The sequence below is a fragment of the Bactrocera oleae genome, chromosome X (genome assembly GCF_042242935.1).
Source record: "Bactrocera oleae isolate idBacOlea1 chromosome X, idBacOlea1, whole genome shotgun sequence".
NCBI lineage: Eukaryota > Metazoa > Arthropoda > Insecta > Diptera > Tephritidae > Bactrocera > Bactrocera oleae.
Genome location: NC_091541.1, coordinates 35,227,537 through 35,253,147, shown reverse-complemented (window position 1 = coordinate 35,253,147; position 25,611 = coordinate 35,227,537). Strand labels below are relative to the sequence as shown.

The window sequence follows — 25,611 nt, the reverse complement described above, 5'->3', positions numbered from 1 at the left end:
GTGGCCGTGTAGATAAAAATCATTGAATAAAATCCATTACTTAAGGTATTTTTCGCTAACAATCTTTTCCCAGTTTTCATTTAATAAGAAATTCAAGACACTGAAGCGGAATATACTTGGTAGCTTATCAATAACATCAAATTATTCTGATGTGATACCTAATAGAGAAGTAATTATATTGTCTGAAATGTCAGTTGATCCCACTAAATGAAACGTGGAGCTCTCACCAAGAATATGCAGTTGGTCAAAGAGATCGTTCAATAATTGTAAAGCGTTCTCTACAAGTCTTAACTTTTTCACTTGCTCTTTCAGTTCACTATGCAGTTCATCAAGGGATGATAGTTTCGTTAAATATTAACTGAGTTCCTCAAATACGTCTTTAACTGCATCGGCTGCTGCTTTGACAAGTTTTTCGAAAGATTCAATTAAAGGTTTCAATGAGTCATTAATGGCTTTCCCACAATTTTTCAGTGCTGGTCCATATTGTTCTAAAGCAATCCAAATTTCTTGGACTAATTCAGTGATTAAATTTACTAATTGTACGCGCAAGTCGCCAAGAAGGTTAGAAGTGGTGACCAACAGGTCTTCCCATGCTGGCAACACTGTTTCTCTTAGTGTAGATTCTAATTTTATATAAAATTCTGCAACGGATTTATTATATATAAGTTCTCATAGGATCCAGCAACACTCTTCAAAAAATTTCCGGCAATTTTTGTCAATTTAGCGTACATTTTTTTACTGAAAATATATAAATTTGATATATAGAACAAATTTGAAGAAGGTTTAAAAAAAGCTTACTAGCTTTCGCTGATCTGTTTTAAAGCTGGATCGTTCTCTAATGCATGAGCGATTTCGTTGATGTTCGCTTCATAGTTGCTCTTCAGTTGCGAAAGATCGGGTGTACTATCTTTTAATAATTTCGCTTGTTGGTCGGCAGTTTCGCCTATATATTTGAATTTGTTTTTTATTATCGAACTGTTGCTTCTGTATCCTTTTTGGTCTCGGATTCGACAACATTCTAGGAAAACAAATTGTGTATTAAATTAAAAAAAATTGCGTTTAAGAAATATTATCTATGTAGATATGTCTATTTACCAAAAATGTTTTTATCTCTTCGTTGTTACTGTAATAAGAGGTCTGCAAGAAGTACGGTGCATCAAGCGCAATACGGCCCCTGAACAATTGTTTGTCGGTGCCTTGTAAATTAAGGTTAATTTCTTTGCCAAGTTGTACATCGGCGTTGAGATCAATAAGACCTTTACGTTTAGCAATAAATTTCATTTGCATTGGTTGAAAATCGGTTATGAGCTCGATCGGAGACTGGCTGAAAAGTAGCAATTTACTGTTAGTATTAAAAGCATATTTCTGGTGATTGTAATCGGCAGCGATCTGTAATATGGGCTCATTTAGAATATAAACGGCCAAATCACAGTGATCTTTTGTGGCGTAGACATTCGCTGAGACCTTCATCTCAGGCACCACTATGTAAAGCTGAATTGAATATTTGCAAGTCTACATTAAGTTCGGTATTAATTTCAGTTTCTTTCAAAAGTGACTGTAATCAGTCCCGGTTTTTCCTTAGCCACTATAAACTAAATATAGTGGTTTTCGATTTTCCGTTTGACAAACAAAAATCGGAAAGAGCCCGGATCTCCAGAAAAAAGCCGGAGGGGGCTAGTTGCTCCCAAATAAGAGCAGCGTTTGGAGTGAGCTCGGCAACAAGCATTAAGAGGACAGGAGCGAAGCTTGGTCCAGAATATAAGGCAAGCACTAGTAAAGGGGCAGAAGCTAAAGCTGGCCCACAGAAAGTGGTAGCGCCGGAGGCAGCCACACCCAAACCCTGTAGCCAAAATACGGCTGAGAAGTAGGGGGAGGGAGGAGATGCCAAAGGGGCTGCTGCTGGAAGTGCATCTGCCAGGGAGTGGCCTGCGTTTAGCATGCAGGACCCGTCAAAGGCAAAGTATGCGGAGAGACGACGCGCCGCATACTTACTAAGGTTGGTAGAGCTAAAGCCGCCAACGAGAGAGGAACTAACGAAGGAGCTCCAAGCATCGATTGACTGCGCGAGAGTAGTCATACCCAACTTCAAGTTGGAGCCGCCGGTAAAGGCAGCCAAGTGACAGAGGTCAGCTGAAGAGGCAAAGCCGTCAGCCAAGAGGCCGAAGACCAAGGGTGTAACGCCCGCAAAATCATTTGCAGAAGTGGCCCGGGACCGAATTGTCATTGGCGTTCTGAATGAGGGAGATCCCGAAGGAATAAGCCCCAGAGCCCAATGGAAATGGGTGCAGGCTGCGCTGACAAATGTTGTACTAGAAGTGCTAATAAGCAATCCGGGTTCGCCACCGTCATGCACAGATGCCGGCTGGTACCAGGGCCAGATCAAAATGATTGCTTGCGACGACGAGAGATCGGTCACTCTATACAAAACTGCTATAGCCAAGGTGGGAGAGGTATAACCCGGGGCAAAATTGGTAGCAGTGGAAAAAAAGGACATACCATCCAGACCAAGGGCAAGGGTATGGATCTGTTCTTCTTCCGGGTCTGAGCTTGCTGTAACAACGACACAGCAGCAGTAAGCTGTGAAACGGGCACAAGCAGTTACCGGCTGGTGTCGTGGTATATGCCATACGAGCAAGACCTGGTGCCACCTCTGATGGTAAAAGAGGTGGTACGGGATAGTGAGGCATCCAAGTGCATGACGATACTTGGATGCGACTCAAGCGCGCAAATTAGGTCGAATGTACCAGCGGGAACCAAAAAAAAAACAATTATTTGATTGTTGTGAATGGTTATACTTTATTTTACATTCTCCCCGTGTGATATTACAATTATTCGCTTATATTCTACAATAATGCTTACTTAGCTAAATATGCGATTTGGTAATGCGAATGAATTTGAAAGTTGAGAATACAATTAGGAAATAAGGGTTGCTGACACTTTGTGTTTACGTTGCTAAAAATGCATTTGTAGTCATTCTGACGAAATCGAAATTATTGGTGCAATTGGGTCGTTGGCTCCAACAAACTTGTAGTTTGTCATCATTGCTTATTTTGGTTTTGGAACGTTGCGGTGACGTAACCCGCATCACACAATCTGGGGCAGCACAGATATCAATGACAGAGGTGAGTGTCTCTTTAATTACCTGCTAGTTACTGGTGTGTAATAAGGGAAGCATGCCAACATTTATTACAAGAAACCGACAAGAAGTGCTGGATATCACACTTGTGTCGGAAGAACTAATTGACAGGGTAACCCAATGGAGGGTTCTCGAAGAACATTGCTTTTCGGATCATCGATATATTGAATGTACAATAGAGGAAAGGGCCGATAGAGGCATTAACTTTAGGAATCATAGGAAAACGAACTGGCAGGTGCACATGCAAGAGCTGGAAAAACGTATCCCTATGATTCTACCGTTTCAGCCCAATAGCAAGGAGGATCTAGATATCCTCGTTAATCGACTCACGGAATCGTGCCGGCAGCATTAGAAGTGGCTTGTCCAATAACACGAAGTAGGGGTAGAATAAGGCTCCTTGGTGGTCTCTAGAACTTAAAAAGATACAGAAAGAATGCGGAAAGCAGTTCAATTTAGCTAAGCAATCCCAAGGCGAGTCAGACTGGTTATATTATTACAACCTCCTTAGGTCATACAAAAAGAAAGTTAGGAGACCAAAAAGAAATTCATGGAAATCTTTTTGTAATGATATCGAGAACACGGCGGAAGCGTCTCGACTTAGGAGAATAATGGCACAATCGGTGCACAGTATCAGTTATCTTCAGAAGCCAGAGCGAAGTTGGACGGTATCCAGTGAAGAGTCCCTGGGGCTACTAATGGATACCTACTTCTCAGGCAGCTCTAAAAGCTATACTGCTGAATATACTCAAGACAGTGGAGCAGAAATGGACTCCACTCTTATAAACATAGTGTCAGAAAGCAACGTACGCTGGGCAATAAATAGTTTTAAGCCCTTTAAGTCGCCGGGATCAGACGGTCTATTTCCGGCTCAATTGCAGCAGTCACAGAATTACATAATGAATTGGCTAATTGCTATTCTTAAGGGGGCGCTGCAATTAAACTATATACCTTCGCTTTGGAGGGAAGTCAAGGTAATATACATACCAAAGGCAGGCAAAAGCTTGCATACAAGCCAAAGGACTTCAGGCCAATTAGCCTCTCCTCATTCCTTCTAAAAACGCTGGAAAGACTAATAGAATTACATATAAGAAACAAACTGAAACCAGAAAAGTTGGCTAGTTCGCAGCATGCGTATTCTAAAGGAAAATCCACAGAAACAGCACTAAGCTCTGTGGTGGCGGAGATTGAAAAATCTCTGGAAGTTAAAGAATACATTCTATTTGCCTTCTTAGATATAGAAGGAGCCTTCAATAATATCCAGGCTAGGGCCATACTGAGTGCGCTTAAGGATCTGGACATCTCTGAACCTCTCAGAAAATTAATTGAACAGATGCTCACGAGCAGGTAAATAATTTCAACGCTGGGAGCGTCAACGATGTGCAGATCTGTCCAAAGAGGTACACCTCAAGGAGGCGTGTTATCCCCACTTCTCTGGATCGTGACAATGAATAAGTTGATGTTGAATCTAGAAAAGAAGGGGGTACGTGTTGTGCGCTACGCTGACGATGTGGCAGTATCGGTCAGAGGCAAATTCCCGAATACTCTCGCAAACCAGTAGCGTGCGGATTAAACTAAAATGCTGGTAAGACAGAGCTAGCATTGTTCACCAGAAAACATAATGCTCCAGAAGTTACGGCGCCATTAATAAATGGTTGCAGACTAACAATTGGAGATAAGGCAAGCTACCTGGGACTAATCTTAGACAGGAAGCTTTCATGGAAACAAAACTTGGATGCTAGCAGCCACAGCACTCTACACCTTGGCCCCAAATGGCGGCTAACGCCTCGGGTAACTTATTGGCTCTATACAGCAGTTGTCAGACCAATCATGACATACGGTATATTGGTATGGTGGCCAATAATGGAAAAGAAATACGCGGTAAAGCGTAAGGAAAGTATACACAGATACAGTATATGCATTAGTGGAGATCTTAGAACAACGCCAAGCCAGGCTCTAAATGTCATTCTACATTTACTACCAACAGACCTGTTCTGTAAGCAAGTGGCAGCAAAGTCAGCTTTTAGACTGGGGGAATCCTCCCAACTAGTCGCATGCAACAAGATACATTCTAGGATACTCAGTATATTCCCGTTCCTACCCCAATCCACGGATTTCCGCAATCCAATAGAACTGAAACTAAATTCGGTCCACAATATTGCCTTCCCCACAAGAGAGGAGTGGAGAAGGGACGAGGCGGACAGGAATACAGGAATTAGCATCTACAGGGATGGATCCAAACTGGATAATCGAGTGGGAAGTGGTGTCTTTTGCGTAACATTAGACACCAACATCGCCTTCCGTTTACCAGACAATCAATAAGACAATCATTTGGATACAATCAGTAACCTGCTCAACCAGCAGACTAACGTTTCAGGAATGGAGCATGAGTCGCACAAACCTTCTACTAAAATTTAAAAGCAATGATATAAGAACTCTGATAGGAGTACTAACAGGTCACTGTCTAAATTGTAGACATGCCAGCAGGCTAGGTGTACCATACAACGACTATTGTAGAAGCTGTCAAGAAGTAAAAGAAGAGGGGACTGTAAAGCATCTTCTATGCGAATGTAAAGCTCTATACAGGAAAAAAATCGCAACTATCGGTCGTGGATTCCTTGACGACGTATCAGAAGTTTCTAATGTAAAGTTATTTGTACTGATGAACTTCATCAGGAGCACAGGTTGTTTCAGAGAGGAGACGATAGAGTGAGGGAACATTAGTCCCGGTGGTATCACAATGGGCCTCCTATAGTCCTAGGTGCATCGTTAGACAGCCACTCTACCTACCTACCCACCTACATTCCTTGATTTCCTAAGTTTGAATTTAAAAATTTAAGATATGGACAGAATATACTTTTTCCTCTTATTTTATTGGTGTATCTTGTCTACTACTAGTTTATAGGTTAAGATTCAAGACGTGGTATCAATACAATTTGTAAAATGTTTTACTTTCATCGTGGTTTCGTAAAGTCACAAAACTTTTGTTAACTAATTGTTTATTTTTCTTACCGACTAGTTTCTCTTTTGGAATGTGTTCCACAGATTGGTCATTAACTGGACCGATCAGGTGTAACAAAGCCCCATTAAAATTTGTGGCTGCATCGGTTAAGTGAGCTCGTACCAATTTGAACTAAAAATTGAAACGAAACAATTTATTTATTGTCGTATTTTTTATCTGTAAATTTTTATATAAATTCTTACCAAATTGACAAAGTCCAAAGTACTGCTACGGACCCCAACAATACTCTATGCAGATCCAGCACGGAATGGATAATTGAGTGCTAATCTGAACGCCTTTTCGTCTAATTGTGGTACGATACTTCTGAAGTCTGATTCAATGCGCTTGAATATTTCGACAACCTTCGGATCCGCCACCTCCTGTGAGACGCAGTGTAAGCAAATGTTCTTTGGGCCATTAAGTCGAACATTGTCTAAATTGCCTTGATAATTAATTTTTCCACCGTCACTAGTTAACACAGCTGGATAAAGTTGAGACTCATTATAAGCAATTACTCCTATTTGCACATCAGTGAAACCACGTGTTTTTAGCGAGTCACGTACCTCCAATATTGCAATCGCAACCAAGTTGCGAAGCACAGTCAAATTAATGTCAAGATCGACAACGAAAACAATATCGGCCTTACGGTTTGGTATTTTAACAGTGAACTCCTGGCCTAATTCAAGTTGTTCAGCAGCACCAGCGCATTTCAAGCAACGAGATGGTAACTGAGTTGGAATCTCTTTTAATTTCAAGGTCAAATCAAAAAAAAAACCTGTCGTTAAGGGAGACTCTAAACTAAATATCTCCGAGCAAATTTCTGAACGAGCGATTGCATGTGCCGGTTTTGCAGTTATCGGTGTACCATCTACTTGAATTAAGTCGTCGTATGGCTCTGCATTTCCATTGCCTAGGTGACCACGCGTTTCGCTTATGTAGAAACCATCTACTTTAACATTGCAAATCTTCAAATCCTGAGTGCACATTATTTCAATGCCATATTCCGAATTTAACCAGATGGTGTAGAATAATCGCCAAGCATGAATACCGTGAAAATGTTGAGGGAACTCAGTTTCTTTACCATTGATTTTTAAAGCACCTGAATCTGAAATTTCAGTGAAATCACCGGCACGATCGGTTAATGTAATAAATTTTAGCTTGCCATTGTTAAGGTGTGCGACGACAGTAAAATTATATATACCTATATATACTTGCAGCTTTCTGGGAAGGAGACCTTCAAATCTGAGGCACCACTATGTAAAGCTGCTGAATTTTATATTTGCAAGTCTACATTAAGTTCGGTATGGCCGCTGAATTCGTAACTAAATCCTAGGCCTTTGAAGTATAGCGATTCGAAAGTTGTAATATTAAAGCTGTTTCCTTGATGCGTGTTTTTCGTGCGAAAGGAACCTATGACCTTTTGCTCGGGTAAGCGGAATATATCGAAAACTAGTTTCACTGTTTACACTTTGTTGCTGGCAAGCAAGCACTAAACACGCCAGAGACATTAAATTTTATCTCTGAGATGGTATAAGATGACTTTATAGGAGCCACGTTCAAAATTAGACAATAGGCGTGGTAGGGTGATAACCCATATCTTGGGATCTGCTTAACCGATTTCAACCAAATTCGGTACATAACATTCTTCTCGTATTCCTTTGTTATAGTACGAAAATGGGCGAAATCGGATTACAATCACGCCTATTTCCCATATAACACCATTTTTAATTCGATCTGATTCTTTCCATTTCCACTATGCAAATGCAGCAAAATATATAAAGAAGTCTCAAACGAGTATAACATTTGACTTTGCGAGAGTATAAAATGTTCAGTTACATCTGAACTTGGCCCTTCCCTACATGTTCTTATTATAAAATAGAACTTTCCTCGATTTTTGAATTTCTAAAGTAGGGTTATTACAATCATTATTATTAATTACAATTTCTGTCAAAAGTGACTGTAATCAGTCTCGGTCACTATAAACTAAATATAATGGTTTTCGATTTTCCGGTTGACTTCGTAGAGGTTAATTGCTGTAAAATTCGTGGAGTTAAATAATTAAAATTTTTTGCTTTTGGTTCTTCTATTTTTATTGAAATCAGTATTTTTAGTTGTATTGTTTTCATTTGTAGATATTGATTTGAGTTTAAATAGTATATCATCAATCTAGTTCGCCTTGACCTTTTTGGTCGGCAAGAAATTGGACGATTTAATTACACACCGATGCTGGGCATGCAAACCGTGTGCCACTTCACATTCACACTGGCTAATTATTTCTGTCCTGAAAAGTGTATCCGCTAACGTGTTTACCACTTGGTTAAGAGCCTTTTTCTGTTCATTAGGTTTCAGTTGATCGAAGTTTTCTGTTGTGAAGATCCAACCACCATTGTTGAGAACAAAATCGATGCCAATATCATTTCCGAATTGCAGTTTTTGACGTTTTTTGGCATCTTTTCCGTCTAATGTAGCAATCAAACGAGAGTTAAACCCTAAAAATGAGATTTTATTATTCTTAGTCATATCTTTATATTAATTCGTAGATAGATTTTTAAGGGAAACTTTTTTTGAATCGAAATCATTCGTAAAATACTTCCACAATACTGACAAAATCAAAAAACACCATTTGTTAAATCAGTTTCGGATAAAACTACTAATTTAACAAATATAAATTTATATATAATATTTGAATTAGAAAATTTAAGATATGGACAGAATATACTTTTTCCTCTTATTTTATTGGTGTATCTTGTCTACTATTATCATTTCCATTATTAGTTTATAGGTTTAGATGAAAGACGTGGTATGAATACAATTTGTAAAATGTTTTACTTTCATCGTGGTTTCGTAAAGTCACAAAATTTTTGTTAACTAATTGTTTATTTTTCTTACCGACTAGTTTCTCTTTAGGAATGTTTTCCAAAGATAGGTCATTAACTGGACCGATCAGGTGTAACAAAGCCCCATTGAAATTTGTGGCTGCATCGGATAAGTGAGCTCGTACCAATTTGAACTTAAAATTGAGACGAAAAAATTTATTTATTGTCGTATTTTTTTTCTTTAATTTATTATAAAAATTCTTACCAAATTGACGAAGTCCAAAGTACTGCTACGGACCCCAACAATACTCTTTGCAGATCCGGCACGGAATGGATAATTGAGTGCTAATCTGAACGCCTTTTCGTCTGATTGTGGTACGATACTTCTGAAGAGTGATTCAATGCCCTTGAATATTTCGACAACCTTCGGATCCGCCACCTCCTGTGAGACGCAGTGTAAGCAAATGTTCTTTGGGCCATTAAGTCGAACATTGTCTAAATTGCCTTGATAATTAATTTTTCCACCGTCACTAGTTAACACAGCTGGATAAAGTTGAGACTCATTATAAGCAATTACTCCTATTTGCACATCAGTGAAACCACGTGTTTTTAGTGAGTCACGTACCTCCAATATTGCAGGCGCAACCAAGTTGCGAAGCACAGTCAAATTAATGTCAAGGTCGACAACGAAAACAATATCGGCCTTACTGTTTGGTATTTTAACAGTGAACTCCTGGCCTAATTCACGTTGTCCAGTAGCACCAGCGCATTTCAAGCAACGAGATGGTAACTGAGTTGGAATCTCTTTAAATTTCAAGGCTGAGCCATAAGCAGTAGCTATTAGACATGCAGCGGATTCTTTTTCCTTTTCGGAAGCCTCAGTGACAGCGGCATCACACCTCGCGCGATATGGTGCGGGATTTTCAAAGATATAGCCTGTCGTTAAGGGAGACTCTAAACTAAATATCTCCGAGCAAATTTCTGAACGAGCGATTGCATGTGCCGGTTTTGCAGTTATCGGTGCGCATTTTCCGATTCCGTAGTCGTTACCGAGCGTAGCATAGTCTTGAGCAATAGTACCATCTACTTGAATTAAGTCGTCGTATGGCTCTGCATTTCCATTGCCTAGGAGACCACGCGTTTTGCTTGTGTAGAAACCATCTACTTTAACATTGCAAATCTTCAAATCCTGAGTGCACATAATTTCAACACCATATTCCGAATTTAACCAGATGGTGTAGAATAATCGCCAAGCATGAATACCGTTAAAATGTTGAGGAAACTCAGTTTCTTTACCATTGATTTTTAAAGCACCTGAGTCTGAAATTTCAGCGAAATCACCGTCACGATCGGTTAATGTAATAAATTTAAGCTTGCCATTGTTAAGGTGTGCGACGACAGTAAAATTATTGTCAACACTGTCTTGAGCCAATATGTACTTGCAGCTTCCTGGGAAGGAGTAATGCTGACCATCAAATGTGAAGATTTGATGACCATCCGCAATGTGGCCGTGTAGATAAAAATCATTGAAGAAAATCCATGACTTAAGGTATTTTTCGCTAACAATCTTTTCCCAGTTTTCATTTAATAAGAAATTCAAGACACTGAAGCGGAATGATAATATACTTGGTAGTTTATCAATAACGTCAAATGATTCTAATGTGATACCTAATAGAGAAGTAATTATATTGTCTGAAATTTCAGTTGATCCCACAGGCGAGTTGACGTTCAAGTTAATCCAAATGGAACGTAGAGCTCTCACCAAGAGTTTTGTTAGTTCTTGTAATACTTGCTCATCACTTACTGGATTGTTAGTTAGCTTAGCTTCTGTGTATTCCCGCAATTTTTCTATGAATTCGATTGATTCTGGCGTCAATGGTAAAATATGCAGCTGGTCAAAGAGATCGTTCAATAATTGTAAAGCGTTCTCTACAAGTCTCAACTTTTTCACTTGCTCTTTCAGTTCACTATGCAGTTCATCAAGGGTTGGTAGTTTCGTTAAATATTCTCTGAGTTCCTCAAATACGTCTTCAACTGCATCGGCTACTGCTTTGACAAGTTCTTCGAAAGATTCAATTAAAGGTTTCAATGAGTCATTAATGGCTTTCCCATAATTTTTCAGTGCTGGTCCATATTGTTCTAAAGCAATCCAAATTTCTTGGACTAATTCAGTGATTAAATTCACTAATTGTACGCGCAAGTCGCCAAGAAGGTTAGAAGTGGTGACCAACAGGTCTTCCCATGCTGGCAACACTGTTTCTCTTAGTGTAGATTCTAATTTTATATAAAATTCTGCAACGGATTTATATAAGTTCTCATAGGATTCGGCAACACTCTTCGACAAATCTCCAGCAATTTTTGTCAATTTAGCGTACATTTTTTTACTGAAAAAATATAAATTTGAGATATAGAACAAATTTGAAGAAGGTTTAAAAAAAAGCTTACTAGCTTTCGCTGATCTGTTTTAAAGCTGGATCGTTCTCTAATGCATGAGCGATTTCGTTGATGTTCGCTTCATAGTTGCTCTTCAGTTGCGAAAGATCGGGTGTACTATCTTTTAATAATTTCGCTTGTTGGTCGACAGTTTCGCGTATATATTTGAATTTGTTTTTTATTATCTGAACTGTTGCTTCTGTATCCTTTTTGGTCTCAGATTCGACAACATTCTAGGAAAACAAATTGTGTATTAAATTAAAAAAATTGCGTTTAAGAAATATTGTCTATGTAGATATGTCTATTTACCAAAAATGTTTTTATCTCTTCGTTGTTACTGGAATAAGAGGTCTGCAAGAAGTGCGGTGCATCTAGCGCAATACGGCCCCTGAACAATTGTTTGTCGGTGCCTTGTAAATTAAGGTTAATTTCTTTGCCAAGTTTAACATCGGCGTTGAGATCAATAAGACCTTTACGTTTAGCAATAAATTTCATTTCCGTTGGTTGAAAATCGGTTATGAGCTCGATCGGAGCTTGGCTGAAAAGTTGCAATTTACTGTTAGTATTAAAAGCGTATTTCTGGTGATTGTAGTCGGCAGCGACCTGTAATATGGGCTCATTTAGAATATAAACGGCCAAATCACAGTGATCTTTTGTGGCGTAGACATTCGCTGAGACCTTCAAATCTGAGGCACCACTATGTAAAGTTGCCGCTGAGTTGAATATTTGCAAGTCTACATTAAGTGCGGTATGGCCGCTGAATTCGTAATTAAATCCTAGGCCTTTGGAGTATAGCGATTCGAAAGTTGTAATATTAAAGCTGTTTCCTTGGTGCGTGTTTTTCGTTCGAAAGGAACCTATGATCTTTTGCTCGGGTAAGCGGAATATATCGAAAACGATTTCACTGTTTACACTTTGTTGCTGGCGGTTAGCGTCAACTTTGCTCGAAATTGCCAATGGGCGAATTGTTGGATGTTCAAATTTGATTTCACTAATAAAATTTATAGCCGTGAGTTCGTTACCAGTTATATCTGCAACAGCTTTAATACGTGTGACGTCATTTGGTTTATTCGTTTTGTCAAAGAAGAAGGCTAGAGAATTTTCATAATGTCCAAAAAATTTCCCCTGTTCTGGGAATTGCTGCTTCACCTCTAGTAAGAGTTCTCTATGAGGTAATTTTAATTGAACGTTAGAATTTGTTGGCTGGATATCAGCAACTAACATATATTTCAAGTTATTATTTGAAACAATCTGCGATTCTAAGCTATAGTGCAACTTGAGTCCTTGACGAATAGCCTTTGATTGGAATTCAAATTCGTATGGATAACCAAGTTCACGCAAATCAATAACAATTAGTAATGAATTTTGTGATGAATCGATTTCTTGACTATTTTGTGATACAATCGATTGCAACTGCACATTTGTGCATTGTTTCTTATCTTCGCATATTGATAATTCGGCATCAACTCCTTTATTCGTTATCTTTAAGGTGGACAATCCTTTCTTGGGCCCAAAGTTGCCATCTAGAGCGTACGAAAAGCCAACTTCTTTGTCTACGTTGATGTCAAAGATGTGATGTATGAGACGGAAATTTGCCTTTTGTGTTTTCCCATGGTATTGCATTTGTCCTTGGCCTTCGATAAAGGTTTTGTTCTTCTCCTTCTTTTGAGTGTATGTAGCGCTGCCATCAAAAATTACTCCTTTGGCATTTTTCAAATTGAAAATTAGGGACTTATCTTGTGACCGCAAATCTAGATTATAGCTCTCAAGGTTTAATTTTGCAGAGTTCCAATTGGCTTTAACAAAGAAATTCTCTATAGCTTGATGTGATGACTCGACGTTAGATGTAAAATCTAAACCAATGACGTTTTGAACGTCTACTGTAATTTTAATTTTGTGTTCACCCAGGATTTCAAAGATACCAACAATAACTATTGGACTACCATTTGGAAGTGATACTTGTATATCAAGTCCTTTTTTATAATGTGACTGATAAATTTTAGAAACTGATGCATATAAATTATTACCACTCTTTGCCTGACACTTAAGCTCATATGCATCAACTTCAAGTTTTTGAAGACGTAAGTCCACATCAATATTTTTGGCTGATTCGAAACTACTGTCCAATGTATAATGCGCTACAGCTGTATCAACCCCCACATAAGTAAGATCAGCGGCAGTTTTAACGAAGTTATTATTATAGTTAAAGTTAAATGAATACCGCTCTTTTCCGCTAGCAGTATCATCTTTGAGATCTCCCTGATGCTCATGTTGATAAGTACCCTCTAATTTTAATGGTCCATGCATTTCCTTAGTTTCCAAATCAAAAGTATATGCTCCTTGTTTTTGAGAACCTTTCGAAATGGTGTTCAAGCGTAAGAATTGATTATCGCCGAAACGTTCGTCTACATGCAGTTCAATTATATAGGTGCCGCTGTTATAAGAAGGCTGGACCAGTTTACCATTTGAACTGAATTGAATTGATTGGATGGTACTTTTTGGCAATTGGATATTACACTGAACTTCGAAAGTTGCAGGACTGTCGATACCACCCAAATTATATTTACCATTAACATTATAATTAAATGCACCTCCAGACTTTATGTCAATTCGGAATACGGCGTGTTTTTTGTCATATTCATCAACTACGAAGTTGGCATCGACAGGAATACTGAGTATATCACCTCGTAGGTTGGATTTAATATCTATAAATTTGCTTTGATCTTTTGGTAAATGTTTAATATCAGCAGTCAATTCCAATTTTTTGCTATCAATATCGGTGTAGGTCAGCTGAGACTTTTGTGAGATTTCTTTTGTTTTTAAATTGAATTTGTCGACACGCGATGAGTAAGCCAAAGTACGTTTGTTACCGCCGTGAGTCTCGCTTACTTGTACATCTAGATCCCCATGTATGTAGCCTGTTTTACTGTTTGTAGAAATTTTACGTTTAACATTACCGTCTACGACACTACCGGTGGGGATAGTAAAAACGAAGTTTCCTTGTAATTCTCCAATGGAGCGCCAATCTCCTTTAACACCGACATTAGCATCGAAAGAAGCCTTTTTGTTTGAAATCTCTGCCAAATTCTTGGTTACGAATTTCACTTTATCTAAATAATTTTCCGTCTTAAGGAAGATTTTCTTTTCACCGTCGAAAATAATGGTGGTTTCTAATTCATATTTGGGTGCTTGAACTTGAAATTTCGAGTTTATATTAACTTTGTGTTTTTGTTCAGATTTCAATGTTTCAATTGCTACATTAGCTTCGCCTTTGCCATTTTTGGCTATTTTATAGTCGCCTCTTAAAGTCCCTAAATTTTTGGCAGATATATTGATTTTAGCACCTGATATTTTATCCTGTGGATGCTGCACTTCTCCACTGTATTTCAAAATGTCTACATTATCCCGTGACATTTTTAACTCACTATTAGTCTTTTCAGGTGCACCGATGACTTTGAGAATCCATTGAAGCTGCTTGTCCTTCTTGTTGAATTGAGCTACTCCGTGAACATCAATATATATATCCTGAGCAGAGTAACGTTGTCCTATTTCACCTTTTAAGGTAACAGATGTACCCCAGCTGGTTGCCAAAGAGTTATCGATAACAAAACGATTGCCGTTTAAGTCGCACTTGGCAATAATATCAGCAAAATGTTTGTTATATTTTCCGTGAACCTCAAGATTATAGTCACCTTTTGTATGTCGTCTTCCATCATATTTTACGGAAATGGCAGCAACTCTTTTGTCTCGTATTAATTCTGTTTCAAGATCCAATTTGTTTCCACCAGAGGTCTGCCCATTCAATTTAAATTGACCAACAATATTATTTTTATTTTTAAGAGCTATATCATGTTTAAAGCTGCTGGATGTAAGATCCTTGGAACCTTCAGAAATAGTGTACTGTACTTCATTATTGATATCTACTTTCCAAGACGCAGCTGCACCAACCAATTGTACAACGAAAACTTGTTCGGCTAATTCAACATGAGCAGAGGCTCCATAGACGTTGTGAGGTGATCGTTCATCGTTTGTGAAAAATCCAATATCATAGACACCCTTATCTACTTTAAAGTTGCTTTTGACGAGGTATAAATCCTTTCCAATACCTACTCGTAACTCGTTGTTTAACCAGGATGGTCCCAATTCACTCCATCCATTTAGAACAACACGATCATTTTGTTTATTTGATACTTGTAAATTTTCGAAAATGTATTTGGCTTGCCTGTCACCAGTTTTCTGCAAAAAAACTTTTCCATCCAGACGATAACCGAAAATTTCATTAGAAACACCATTTTTATCCTGTATCTCAACAACGGGACGATATTCATTGCCGTTACGGAGGAAACCAATTCGGTTTCGGTTAACTTTGTCATTGTCTTCATATTGAGCAAAAAATACTAATTCCTGATTATCATTATTAAATCCTGACTCAAGAGCAAAGTGATATATAGGAGTATCAAATGCTAATCTGGTATAAATACGAGGATTTGTTCCAACCTCAAAGGTAGTGGTAGCTGTATGGGGTTCTCGTGATCCTGGAGTATTCAACTCTAATTTCCATTCTTGACTTCCACTATTCGTATGTGCTATATATGAACCACGCAGATTGTAATTCTTCTCTACTTCTGTGTAGACGCTTAACCTAACTGGATGTATTAAACTGTAAATATCAGCAGAATTCGATGAATCTTCTTTGCCAATTGCAATACCAGCCGCATCGATACATAAATTAATTCCAATAATGTCTAATTGGTTAAAGCACATTTGATAGTTATCAGGATTCTGTTTGTTATTATTTTTTGAAGCAATCACCTTTGTTGGCTTATCAAGTTCCGTGATATAAAATCCGGGGTTAACATTTACATTTATTAATTCCAACTCATTTCGTGGCAACTGTATGTCTACATTAAAGGCATTTCCCTCATTTGTGAGGTCGAATTTCACGTCAGCACCGGAGGCTGAATGAAGATTCAATTCAACTTGAAGGCCTGTTGCTAAGGCATATGCGTTAAAGCCAAGTTGTAATTTCAAACTAACATCAACGCTTGGCACAAGCTTAACTTGATATTTAGTGGCTAGATAGTTCTGTTCAATGACACTGTCAATATCTAAACTGATTCCGAATTCTAATTTATTGGCTGTGAAACCTTGTGTATTCAGCTCGAGAGGAATACCGAGACCAGTGGGATATATAGCATTTATATCAAGAAACAGATCATATAAAGTGTACTCTTTGCTAAACGATAATAATTCCTTTTTCAAATTATCAAATGTTGAAGAAACACATTTGATAATATCATCTAATGAACTAGGTATTTGATCACCTAAACTAAGGAAAAACATTTCAGAGCCGAAGAATTTTAGCGATAAGTCAAGGTTGACATCCTGAATGTTCTTGCTGCCGTATGTTTTGTATTTCCTTGAGAATTTTGATGTGTCATCAGCAATTGAGCGACGAGTCCTATCACCAGAAGTGCCCACCTCTTCGACCATTTTCATTATTTCCTCAAAATCTTTATTAAGCAAGCCTTTAGGTCCAATATAATATTCCAGAATATTCTCTAAATTTTCTTGTCTTGCGCTAACTTCGAAAACATTGAAATTAGTTCCGAAAATTTCTGCAGTAACATTTAATGTAGCTGAACGGGGTAGGAATCCATGTTGAGAGTATATTAGTTTGTAGTCTGAACTTGCACTAATGCCAAGGGCATCAACTTTATAAGATATTTCATCATTGTAACTGTATCGCCTTAGATCCTTTGCGAAATGCTTAGTAATACGAATGTTACCTAAATGATAACGCTGATGGGCACGGTGATCGTCTGTTGAATCGCGTATCGCTCTAAGACTTGATGCAATGAAACCACCAACTTGATGAACTTCTTCTGAATTGACAATATCTGCGATTTCGATGGCCACATTTGCGTTTGGGCACTCAATAGCTGCTAAATATGATTCAATTCTTAGCTCAGAATCTTCGTTTCGATCGCGGAGTAAAGCTAAAGCTTTTTGTGTCAGTACTGAATCGCAGTTGGCTGAGGAGAAAGCCTGTAGAGCTGCTACACGTATTCTATTTGAGCGCCCAGGTGAAGCACACTCAGCTAAGGCAGGAACAGAATTGCTAGCTGTAAGTTTCATATTAGCGATTCCTTTCAATACATTTACAATACGATCTTCATCTTTCCTTGTGTTAGCTTTGCAGTGTTTTAAATTATCAACAAATTTTTTTGTAATAACGTCTAAGTCTCCTTGCACGCATGCTTTAGATTGACAGTATTTCGAAACCAATGAACCAATTGATAAATATACGTGTTTTGATGCAGTTGGTGTCAGCAAGGTAATTGCTTGATTTAAAGTATCTTTGTCCACCGTTTGAATAAGGTTTAATGAAATGATGGCAATAAGCTTTTCTTGCTCATTCATTTTGTTAAATTGCTTGAATATAGCCTTGGCCGATTCAGAAGTGGCAGTATGGAATAAAGCATCTAGATAGACTTTGCGGGTCAAAACGGTATTCGGGTGGGGAACAACAGCCAATTCAAGCAAAGTATCTGTGTCAGCATTGCGCATCAAATGTATAAGTTCAATAAAGCCTTTGGCACTATCCTTCTTTACATATGAATCGAGTGAAATGACTAATTGTGTTAAAGCCGTTTTTAAAGCTGCTAAATTTTTGGTAGCGTATACTTCAGGTTTTTGAAAAATTATCGAAACACCATGGTTTCCCGTTTGTGGGGCGACAGAAATTAATCCCGCTACATTTTTTATTTTCAAATTTGTAATAACTTTTCCTCGTATGCTGTTCACATCATTTTCGGCAACACCAAAGTTATAATCTTCAACCAAATGAACACTTTCAACAACACCATCCAATATTATTGATTCTTTAACATAGCTAGCCTTAAAAAGTTGGGCAGATTTGACTCCGGCAGCCTGGTTGACAACCCCATGTATTAAGCTACTGCGAGTATTCTCTCGGTAGCTGCAATGATTTAGATCACGTACTTTGGTTACAACCTGTGACCCTGCAACATTCGATACCGATGTGTGAGTGGTACACTGGCCAAAAACGTCGACTTCTGTACCATCCTCTGTATTAGATTGTAACAAAGAAATAATGGCTCGTTTGATATTTATAGCATATTGGTTATCATTGGGATCGGAACACAATTGTGGCTCCACTTTTCCATTCACCAGAGTAAAATGTATAGGCTTCTGAATGTTCTGTACTATCTTCTTTTCGGTGGCTTCTTTGGTAGCTGAAACTTTGACTGCACTAAGTTGCAACGTATATCCGCAATTGCCCTCAGCGAAAACCTTAGCTGTTCCGATCAACTTTAAGCTTGTATCATCTGCAGCTGTAGTTGAGTCCGTGCCAAGGGCAACTTCCAATATTGAATCGAAATTGTATTCATAAAGATGGCCTGATTGAAATTTTAGGGTTTCACCATCAGCTAAACGAGAAACGGTAAATATATATACATTATAATTAGCCAACATACCCTTATCTCGAAATTTCAAAAGTACTATTAGTTTAGCTATTGTAGGTATGTGAGTACTTACATTGAGGGCATCCTCTTTTGCAAATATCTACTGTAGGAAAAGAAAGAAAAAACATATTAAATTCTGGAGATAGTATTTGATGTCAAATTCATTAAATATTAGGAAAAATTTATGGATAATTCTTCTAAGCTTACTTTCCACATCATAATTTTTATTACCAGTTTTCTTATAAAGTCATTATATTATCCACTTTTAAAAACACACAGGTTATTATATAGCTTAATTGATTGATGAGTGTTTTATGGGCTAGACAATGCTCAAATGCTATTTGTATCAAGTTGAAAGTTGTAGTTTTTAATTTTGGTGAAAGACGGAAGAAAATGTAGATTTTTAACAAGCTTAAGATTTAAGCCGGGAGGGATGCAATCTGCTATTTTACACAGGGGTTGAGCACAGGATTCTGATTGTAACGTTTATTACGCCAGCATATTTCATATATGATTTCAGTTCAGTAGCATTCATTACTTTTTAATTTTTATGAGTAAAGATTTAGTTCATTTATATATGTATACACTTCGAACTCGGAAATAGTAATAGTAAAATGTAAATATAAAATTTATGAATTTTTTTATACTCTCGCAACCTGTTGCTACAGAGTATAATAGTTTTGTTCACCTAACGGTTGTTTGTATCACCTAAAACTAATCGAGTTAGATATAGGGTTATATATATATAAATGATCAGGATGAAGAGACGAATTGAAATCCGGGTGACTGTCTGTCCGTCCGTCCGTCCGTCCGTGCAAGCTCTAACTTGAGTAAAAATTGAGATATCTTTATGAAACTTAGTAGACATGTTTCTTGGTACGTGAGACGGTTGGTATTGCAGATGGGCGTAATCGGACCACTGCCACGCCCACAAAACGCCATTAATCAAAAACAAATAACTTGCCATAACTAAACTCCGCAATAAGATACAAGACTGTTATTTAGTACACAGGATCACATTAGGGAGGGGCATCTGCAGTTAACCCTTTTTTAAAAAAAGTGGGCGTGGTCCCGTCTCTAATAGGTTTAATGTGCATATCTCCTAAACCGCTAATGCTATAATAACAAAATTCACTAGAAGCAAATGTTTTTAGCACTTCTATTGACGGTGTGAAAATAGTTGAAATCGGGTGGCAACTCCGCCCACTCCCCATATAACGGTACTATTAAAAACTACTAAAAGCGCGATAAATCAAGCACTAAACACGCCAGAGACATTAAATTTTATCTCTGAGATGGTATAAATTGGCTTTATAGGAACCGCGTTCAAAATTAGTCAGTGGGCGTGGCACAGCCCACTTTTAGGTGAAAACCCATATCTTGAGATCTGCTCAACCGATTTCAACCAAATTCGGTGCACGTTCTTTTCATGTTTCTATGTCATAGTGCGAAAATGGGCGAAATCGGACTACAACCACGCTTACTTCCCATGTAACACCATTTTCAATTCCATCTGATTCTTTCACTTTCCACTATGCAAATCAGGTAACAATGATTATATCGGGGTAAAACTTTGCGTGAATAATGCAATTAAAGTATGCCACCAGACCAAAAATTGTCTAAATCGAACCAAAACTGTTCAAACCCCTAAGTACTAAATATATGGACCCCATTGCCTATAGTTGACCTTCTACCGAAAATATCAGTCAATCCACAAAGAAAACTCAAACGAGTATACCATTTGACTTTGCGAGAGTATAAAATGTTCGGTTACATCCGAACTTAGCCCTTCCTTACTTGTTTTTATTTAAAATATAGTTTAAAAAATCGATTTTCCATTCATTGTTAAACATACTGTAGCGTCTGTATGTATACTGATTTGTGATTGGTGCTCGCATGGTATGTGATCAATGACAGACGAACTCTGTGTTGTGCACATGTGAAAGCAGAGAAGCTGGGAAATGCGTGCGCATTTATAAGAATAAGAGGATATTTATAACGTTTGGGACATGGGTGCAGGTGCCTATTATGTTATGTAAATCAAAAGCAATTTTAAAAAACTTAAGCGGATCTGGAATTCTCTCATCTTATATGATCCAATCCAATTGTGAGTATGCATCCATAATGTAACTGTTAACTATACTGTGCTGCACACCCAGTCTTATTTTATCTTTTACGCCAAGGTTTTTCCAATTATTACGCAGCTCTTTATACGAAAGGTTGATATTAAGTTTATTTCAGATATGGGGTAATGTTAAATCCGTTCCACAAAAGATAGCATACACATCTTATGAAATTTGAATGTACTTGTAATGCAGGATTTGTTGTTTCCTTTAAAATTTGTATTATCCCAAATTTATTCGGTTGTTTTTTATTATATGTATTATAGAACGTATGTTGAATATGCAGTCGAATGCAATAAAAAAAATTCGCTTAAAGCTCTGAATAAACATACTCAAAGCCCTGTAATATTATATATGATATACATATACGACCATAGGAATTACAACTAGTTCAAGAGTACAGTTTACAATAGACTGAATTAACGGTGGTTAGTATTGAACTATTCATATAAATCTTGCCTAACCCAAAATTTGTTATTTACATTTTCTTTTAATTAATTCGTATTAAGATATGTTTGAATTTCAAAAACACATATGTTTGAAATTGTGCATCTTATGTGTTGCTTTATGTGGATTTAACTTACCTGCTTTTGCAGCATTAATGACTAAAATACAAAATGAGACTGCCTTAAGAAGGCCAGGAATAACCGCTCGCATTGTCCAAGTCCTATATTTGAAATAAATTTAAATAAGTATTGGCGCTTTTGTAGATACAAATTTTAAATAAATATTTTAAAATATTACTTTCTTTGTTGCATTCACTGAATATATATTATATAACTTTTGTTTTGAACACTTAACGATTTTTAAATAACACAATTAATTAATTTTTATTTATTTATTATTTATATTTATAATTTAATTAATTTTTTAAACTTTAATTTGACATATTTTGATGAATAGCTCTTTCACATTGTTTTTTTCATATTGAAAATTTCAGCTTAATCTTCGTTGCTGATCATTAAAGAACACAAAAAAGAATAATTATGAAAAGATTTCAAGAATTCAAAAATGTTATTATTTTGCCAACACGACAAACGATCACGACAAACCATTCAGATTCATAAATATTTGTATGTACCTTCGAAATTAATTTAATTTTAATTTTAGACTGTTTTCAGATTTTTTTCATTCAGATTATTCTCGGTTTTAAGCAAATTTTAGTGCGAATACTCCTACCGGCACCGGATGCAACGACAACTTGAAAGTAAGTCATAACTTTGTCATTTTGTATCCCTTATATAGACTTTCTGCATCGCAGAAAACATTTTAATAATAAATATAAAAAAATACCTCAGTAAATATAATTTTGAAGTTAAAGAATTAGAGCCGGCGTTTGCCTTATGAGCCCGTGATTGTGTGAGCGTCTCAATCTGAGGCCACTATGATTAATACAAACATTTATATTTTTATGTTGACATTTATGAATGTGTTTGTGTGTATTACACACACAAGCATAATTTTTTATATATTTCCCTTACTAGGGGTCAAATCTTAGGGCTGTGCTATGACTAGTGGGTGCCTCTCGATTCGATATGACATATGATAATATGTGAGTAAATGTGTAGAATGCACATAACAACACTGCATTGCATATACACACATACGTTATTGCTTCCACTTATACCAAATTAAAGTTAGTGCTTTACTATACAGGCACAAGTATTATTCTATCATCATATCACATATATAAATGTATATGTAAATACCCTGCAGTAAAATTGAATAGATATAGAATACTTTGTTACTAGTATGAATCACAAGCCCAACTAGTCAGCCGATTGCCTCCTTTATATACAATTGTTAGATTTCGATCATCTGACAAGTCTGATAACAGTTCGACAATGGTTCTATATTTAATATAATCTTGAAACTTTTGTGGATTTTTAATTAGAAACTTGCTTATTTTCTGATAAACTGCTGGGTATGTAAATATGTGCATATAAAAGTATGTTCAAGCAGCCATGACTTTATGAGGGAAAAAAAAATTTTGCGACAATATTCTACATACACACAGACGCAACTACATTTATAATTTGTATCAAATGTATGCCTTTGGTCACTTACTAAAATTTCAAACTCTCACTGTAAAGTCTTGAAAAAGTTGAGCACTAAAAATTAGGCCTATGTATGATCGGAGGTTTTTTTATAATCACATGTAAGAATATATAGCACACATGTATAATATTATATAATATATATGCGAACATCGCAACCTTCTAAGGAAATTCAGTTAATTGGAACTTAGGAGTTTCTTTACACTTATTACTTTATCTTGTTCTTTATCAAGCCTCTTTGCAGATAATCGAATGGAATCGAGAGATCGGATAGCACTATTGTTAAAAATTTGCAACGAGGTAAAGGTTTACATTTTCTTACAATTAAAGAATTGGGCAAAATATTTATTATTTAAGAATTAAACTGATTTTCTAGCAATGCATTTTTCGGCAGGGTAATTTTTTACACGAGTTGGTACTCCATGAGATCAATATTTGCTTGAAAATGTGTTATATACATGTGTACATGTCTCCTGTTGGTATTACATAGACACTATATTGAGACCATCAATCAAGGACTTGTATAAGGGAAAAGGTATTTTTATTTTATATTTATACATTGTTTTATATTTTTATACTTACGTTGTTAACATAAAAACTACTAATTTCAGAGTCCCGAAGATACGTTTTTTCGTTGTCATGGATTATACATATAGCTATACCTTATAATTCCTTTAATTCTCAGAAACGTCTCATTTTACAACCGCAATTCATGGTCATTGATCCTTTGAAATAAGTTAAAACAAATATAATATTTCAAATCACAAATGCATTTAAATACATAGGCTCACAGAGCTATGGAAATCAAATTTTTAAAAATGTAGTTTAAAATGCCAATGTATTTGCTTTTTTGAAACCATTTCTAATCAATGTTTGCACTCTAGCTTAAATAAGAGTGTTTATTTATTTATGACACCAGCTTGAATTTACAACATATATTAAAAAACTTGTCGATATATAATAAATAACAATTTTTTTATTGTCAAGTTATTTTCATGTTAATACAGTTCATGGTATTTTATTGAAATTTAACACGACCATATTCTAAGAATTTCCTTACATAGCTTTAGGATGCATTTATCATAAGAACTATGTATTACATGTAGGAACTTCTGTGGCGGATCAACGGGGGGTTTTGGGTGTCCTCCTAAATCGGAGATTTTAATTCAAATTCAGAAGAATTTACAAAGTAACATCAATATCTGAAATATGTTGGAAGGAAAAACCCCCAGAAAGAAATTTTGGATCCGCCACTGAGGAACTTTAACCATACGTGCCATTGATACGTTTGCAATTCGCTCTTACACCACTGAAGAAAATTTAGGAGGTTTACCATTGCCTGCCAAGAGCTATTAGAAAAGGCTTTTTTGATATGGTCCAGAAACAGAATTTGGCATCAGTACATGCTTTGTTAACTAAGCAATTATGGTCCAAAACAGCCTGCTTAAAGCGTTAAACTTTCATATACAAATATTTATTAGTTAACTACATGCTGTTTCTATATAAGTTAACAATAGTTAACAGAAACAATTTTCGGGACTACTGGACACTAATCTAGAAATTACTTATAAACAAAAATCAGGTAGTGTTTGCATTTATGTACATATGTTACTACTTACAAGAAGGAAATATAAGTTAAGAAAGAGGGAATTAAGTAACAGATTAATTTTAAATTAATTTGCTTGGTTGCCGATTTCAATTAAGGAGGCAGTTCATTGATAAGGCTACATTTCGAATAACAAAACAAGTATATGTACATACATATATAATATGTGCTCACATGTAGATAAGCAAGACAAATGATGTTACGATACCGGAATGCCGCCCTTTCATCTGAGCAACAAGATCAGAATTCTCTTTTATCAACAGAAAAAATTACAGTTCATAGGTTTCTCGGTCGCTTATTTACTCGTAATAATCGATTCTAATCCCCGAAGCAATATCACATAACCGATACGTTGTCGGTTGCAAAAATAACAGAAGTTTACTTTGTATTGTAATATTTATTTAGGAGGAAAGAAGACTTTCCTTCAGATTTATTAACTTTTATGCTCAATTAAAAGGGATGGGTCAACTTAGGACGGAGCTCTCTTTGATAAGAAAAAAAAGTGTTGAAGTTTTCGTGTTTAAAAAATATCGTACAGAAAATGTATATCCAAACTTTCACTTACAGTGTTTGACTTAATTGTTTTGTACAATAAAATAATTAAGATTTATTAATGAAGTATTTGGATTGTTAGCTATACATTTGCTTTATGTTCATGAATTTCCTTAAATTTTTTTTCAAAAGAAATGCTTGATTGCTTCGAGATGTGATATTATCTCTATAGAAACAATTTAAAGTATTTTAAAATCAGTAGGCCGTGCAAAATTTATTGAATAATCAGACGGATACTTATAGAAACTTAAAAGAATGTTATTAATTGTTGACTAAATTTGGTGATGAAATTGCTTAGATTCAAATATATTATATACATGTATTTAATGAACAATGTACATACAAATGTATCTCACTCACTTTATGAAATATCAACTGCAAAGTTTGCCGCATTTAAGGA

The 25,611-nt window shown here is 36.4% G+C and overlaps 1 protein-coding gene and 1 long non-coding RNA gene across 4 annotated transcripts; one reads left to right on the top strand and one right to left on the bottom strand.

Moving 5' to 3' along the window:
* Nucleotides 1–798: 798 nt before the first annotated feature.
* apolpp (retinoid- and fatty-acid binding glycoprotein apolipophorin) lies at nt 799–22,198 on the bottom strand. Of its 2 annotated transcripts, none has more exons than XM_070112485.1 (11): nt 22,078–22,198; nt 21,581–21,663; nt 18,947–18,976; nt 11,693–18,837; nt 11,396–11,616; nt 9,216–11,334; nt 9,024–9,144; nt 6,338–8,623; nt 6,146–6,266; nt 1,096–1,324; nt 799–1,018 (listed from the first exon to the last, which is right to left on the bottom strand). In XM_070112485.1, exons 2-8 carry the CDS (start codon nt 21,651–21,653, stop codon nt 8,301–8,303), a joined length of 10,032 nt encoding a protein of 3,343 aa, XP_069968586.1. In that variant the 5' UTR covers nt 21,654–21,663; nt 22,078–22,198; the 3' UTR covers nt 799–1,018; nt 1,096–1,324; nt 6,146–6,266; nt 6,338–8,300. The 2 variants fall into 2 exon arrangements, with proteins under 2 accessions (XP_069968586.1, XP_069968587.1); XM_070112486.1 differs by having other exon boundaries at nt 18,947–18,973.
* LOC138858028 (uncharacterized) lies at nt 20,742–23,872 on the top strand. 2 transcript variants are annotated; one of them, XR_011397312.1, is made up of 5 exons: nt 20,742–20,980; nt 21,937–22,203; nt 23,287–23,353; nt 23,448–23,588; nt 23,665–23,872. It is a non-coding gene; the product is annotated as an uncharacterized lncRNA (long non-coding RNA). The 2 variants fall into 2 exon arrangements; XR_011397311.1 differs by having other exon boundaries at nt 23,430–23,588.
* Nucleotides 23,873–25,611: the final 1,739 nt, after the last annotated feature.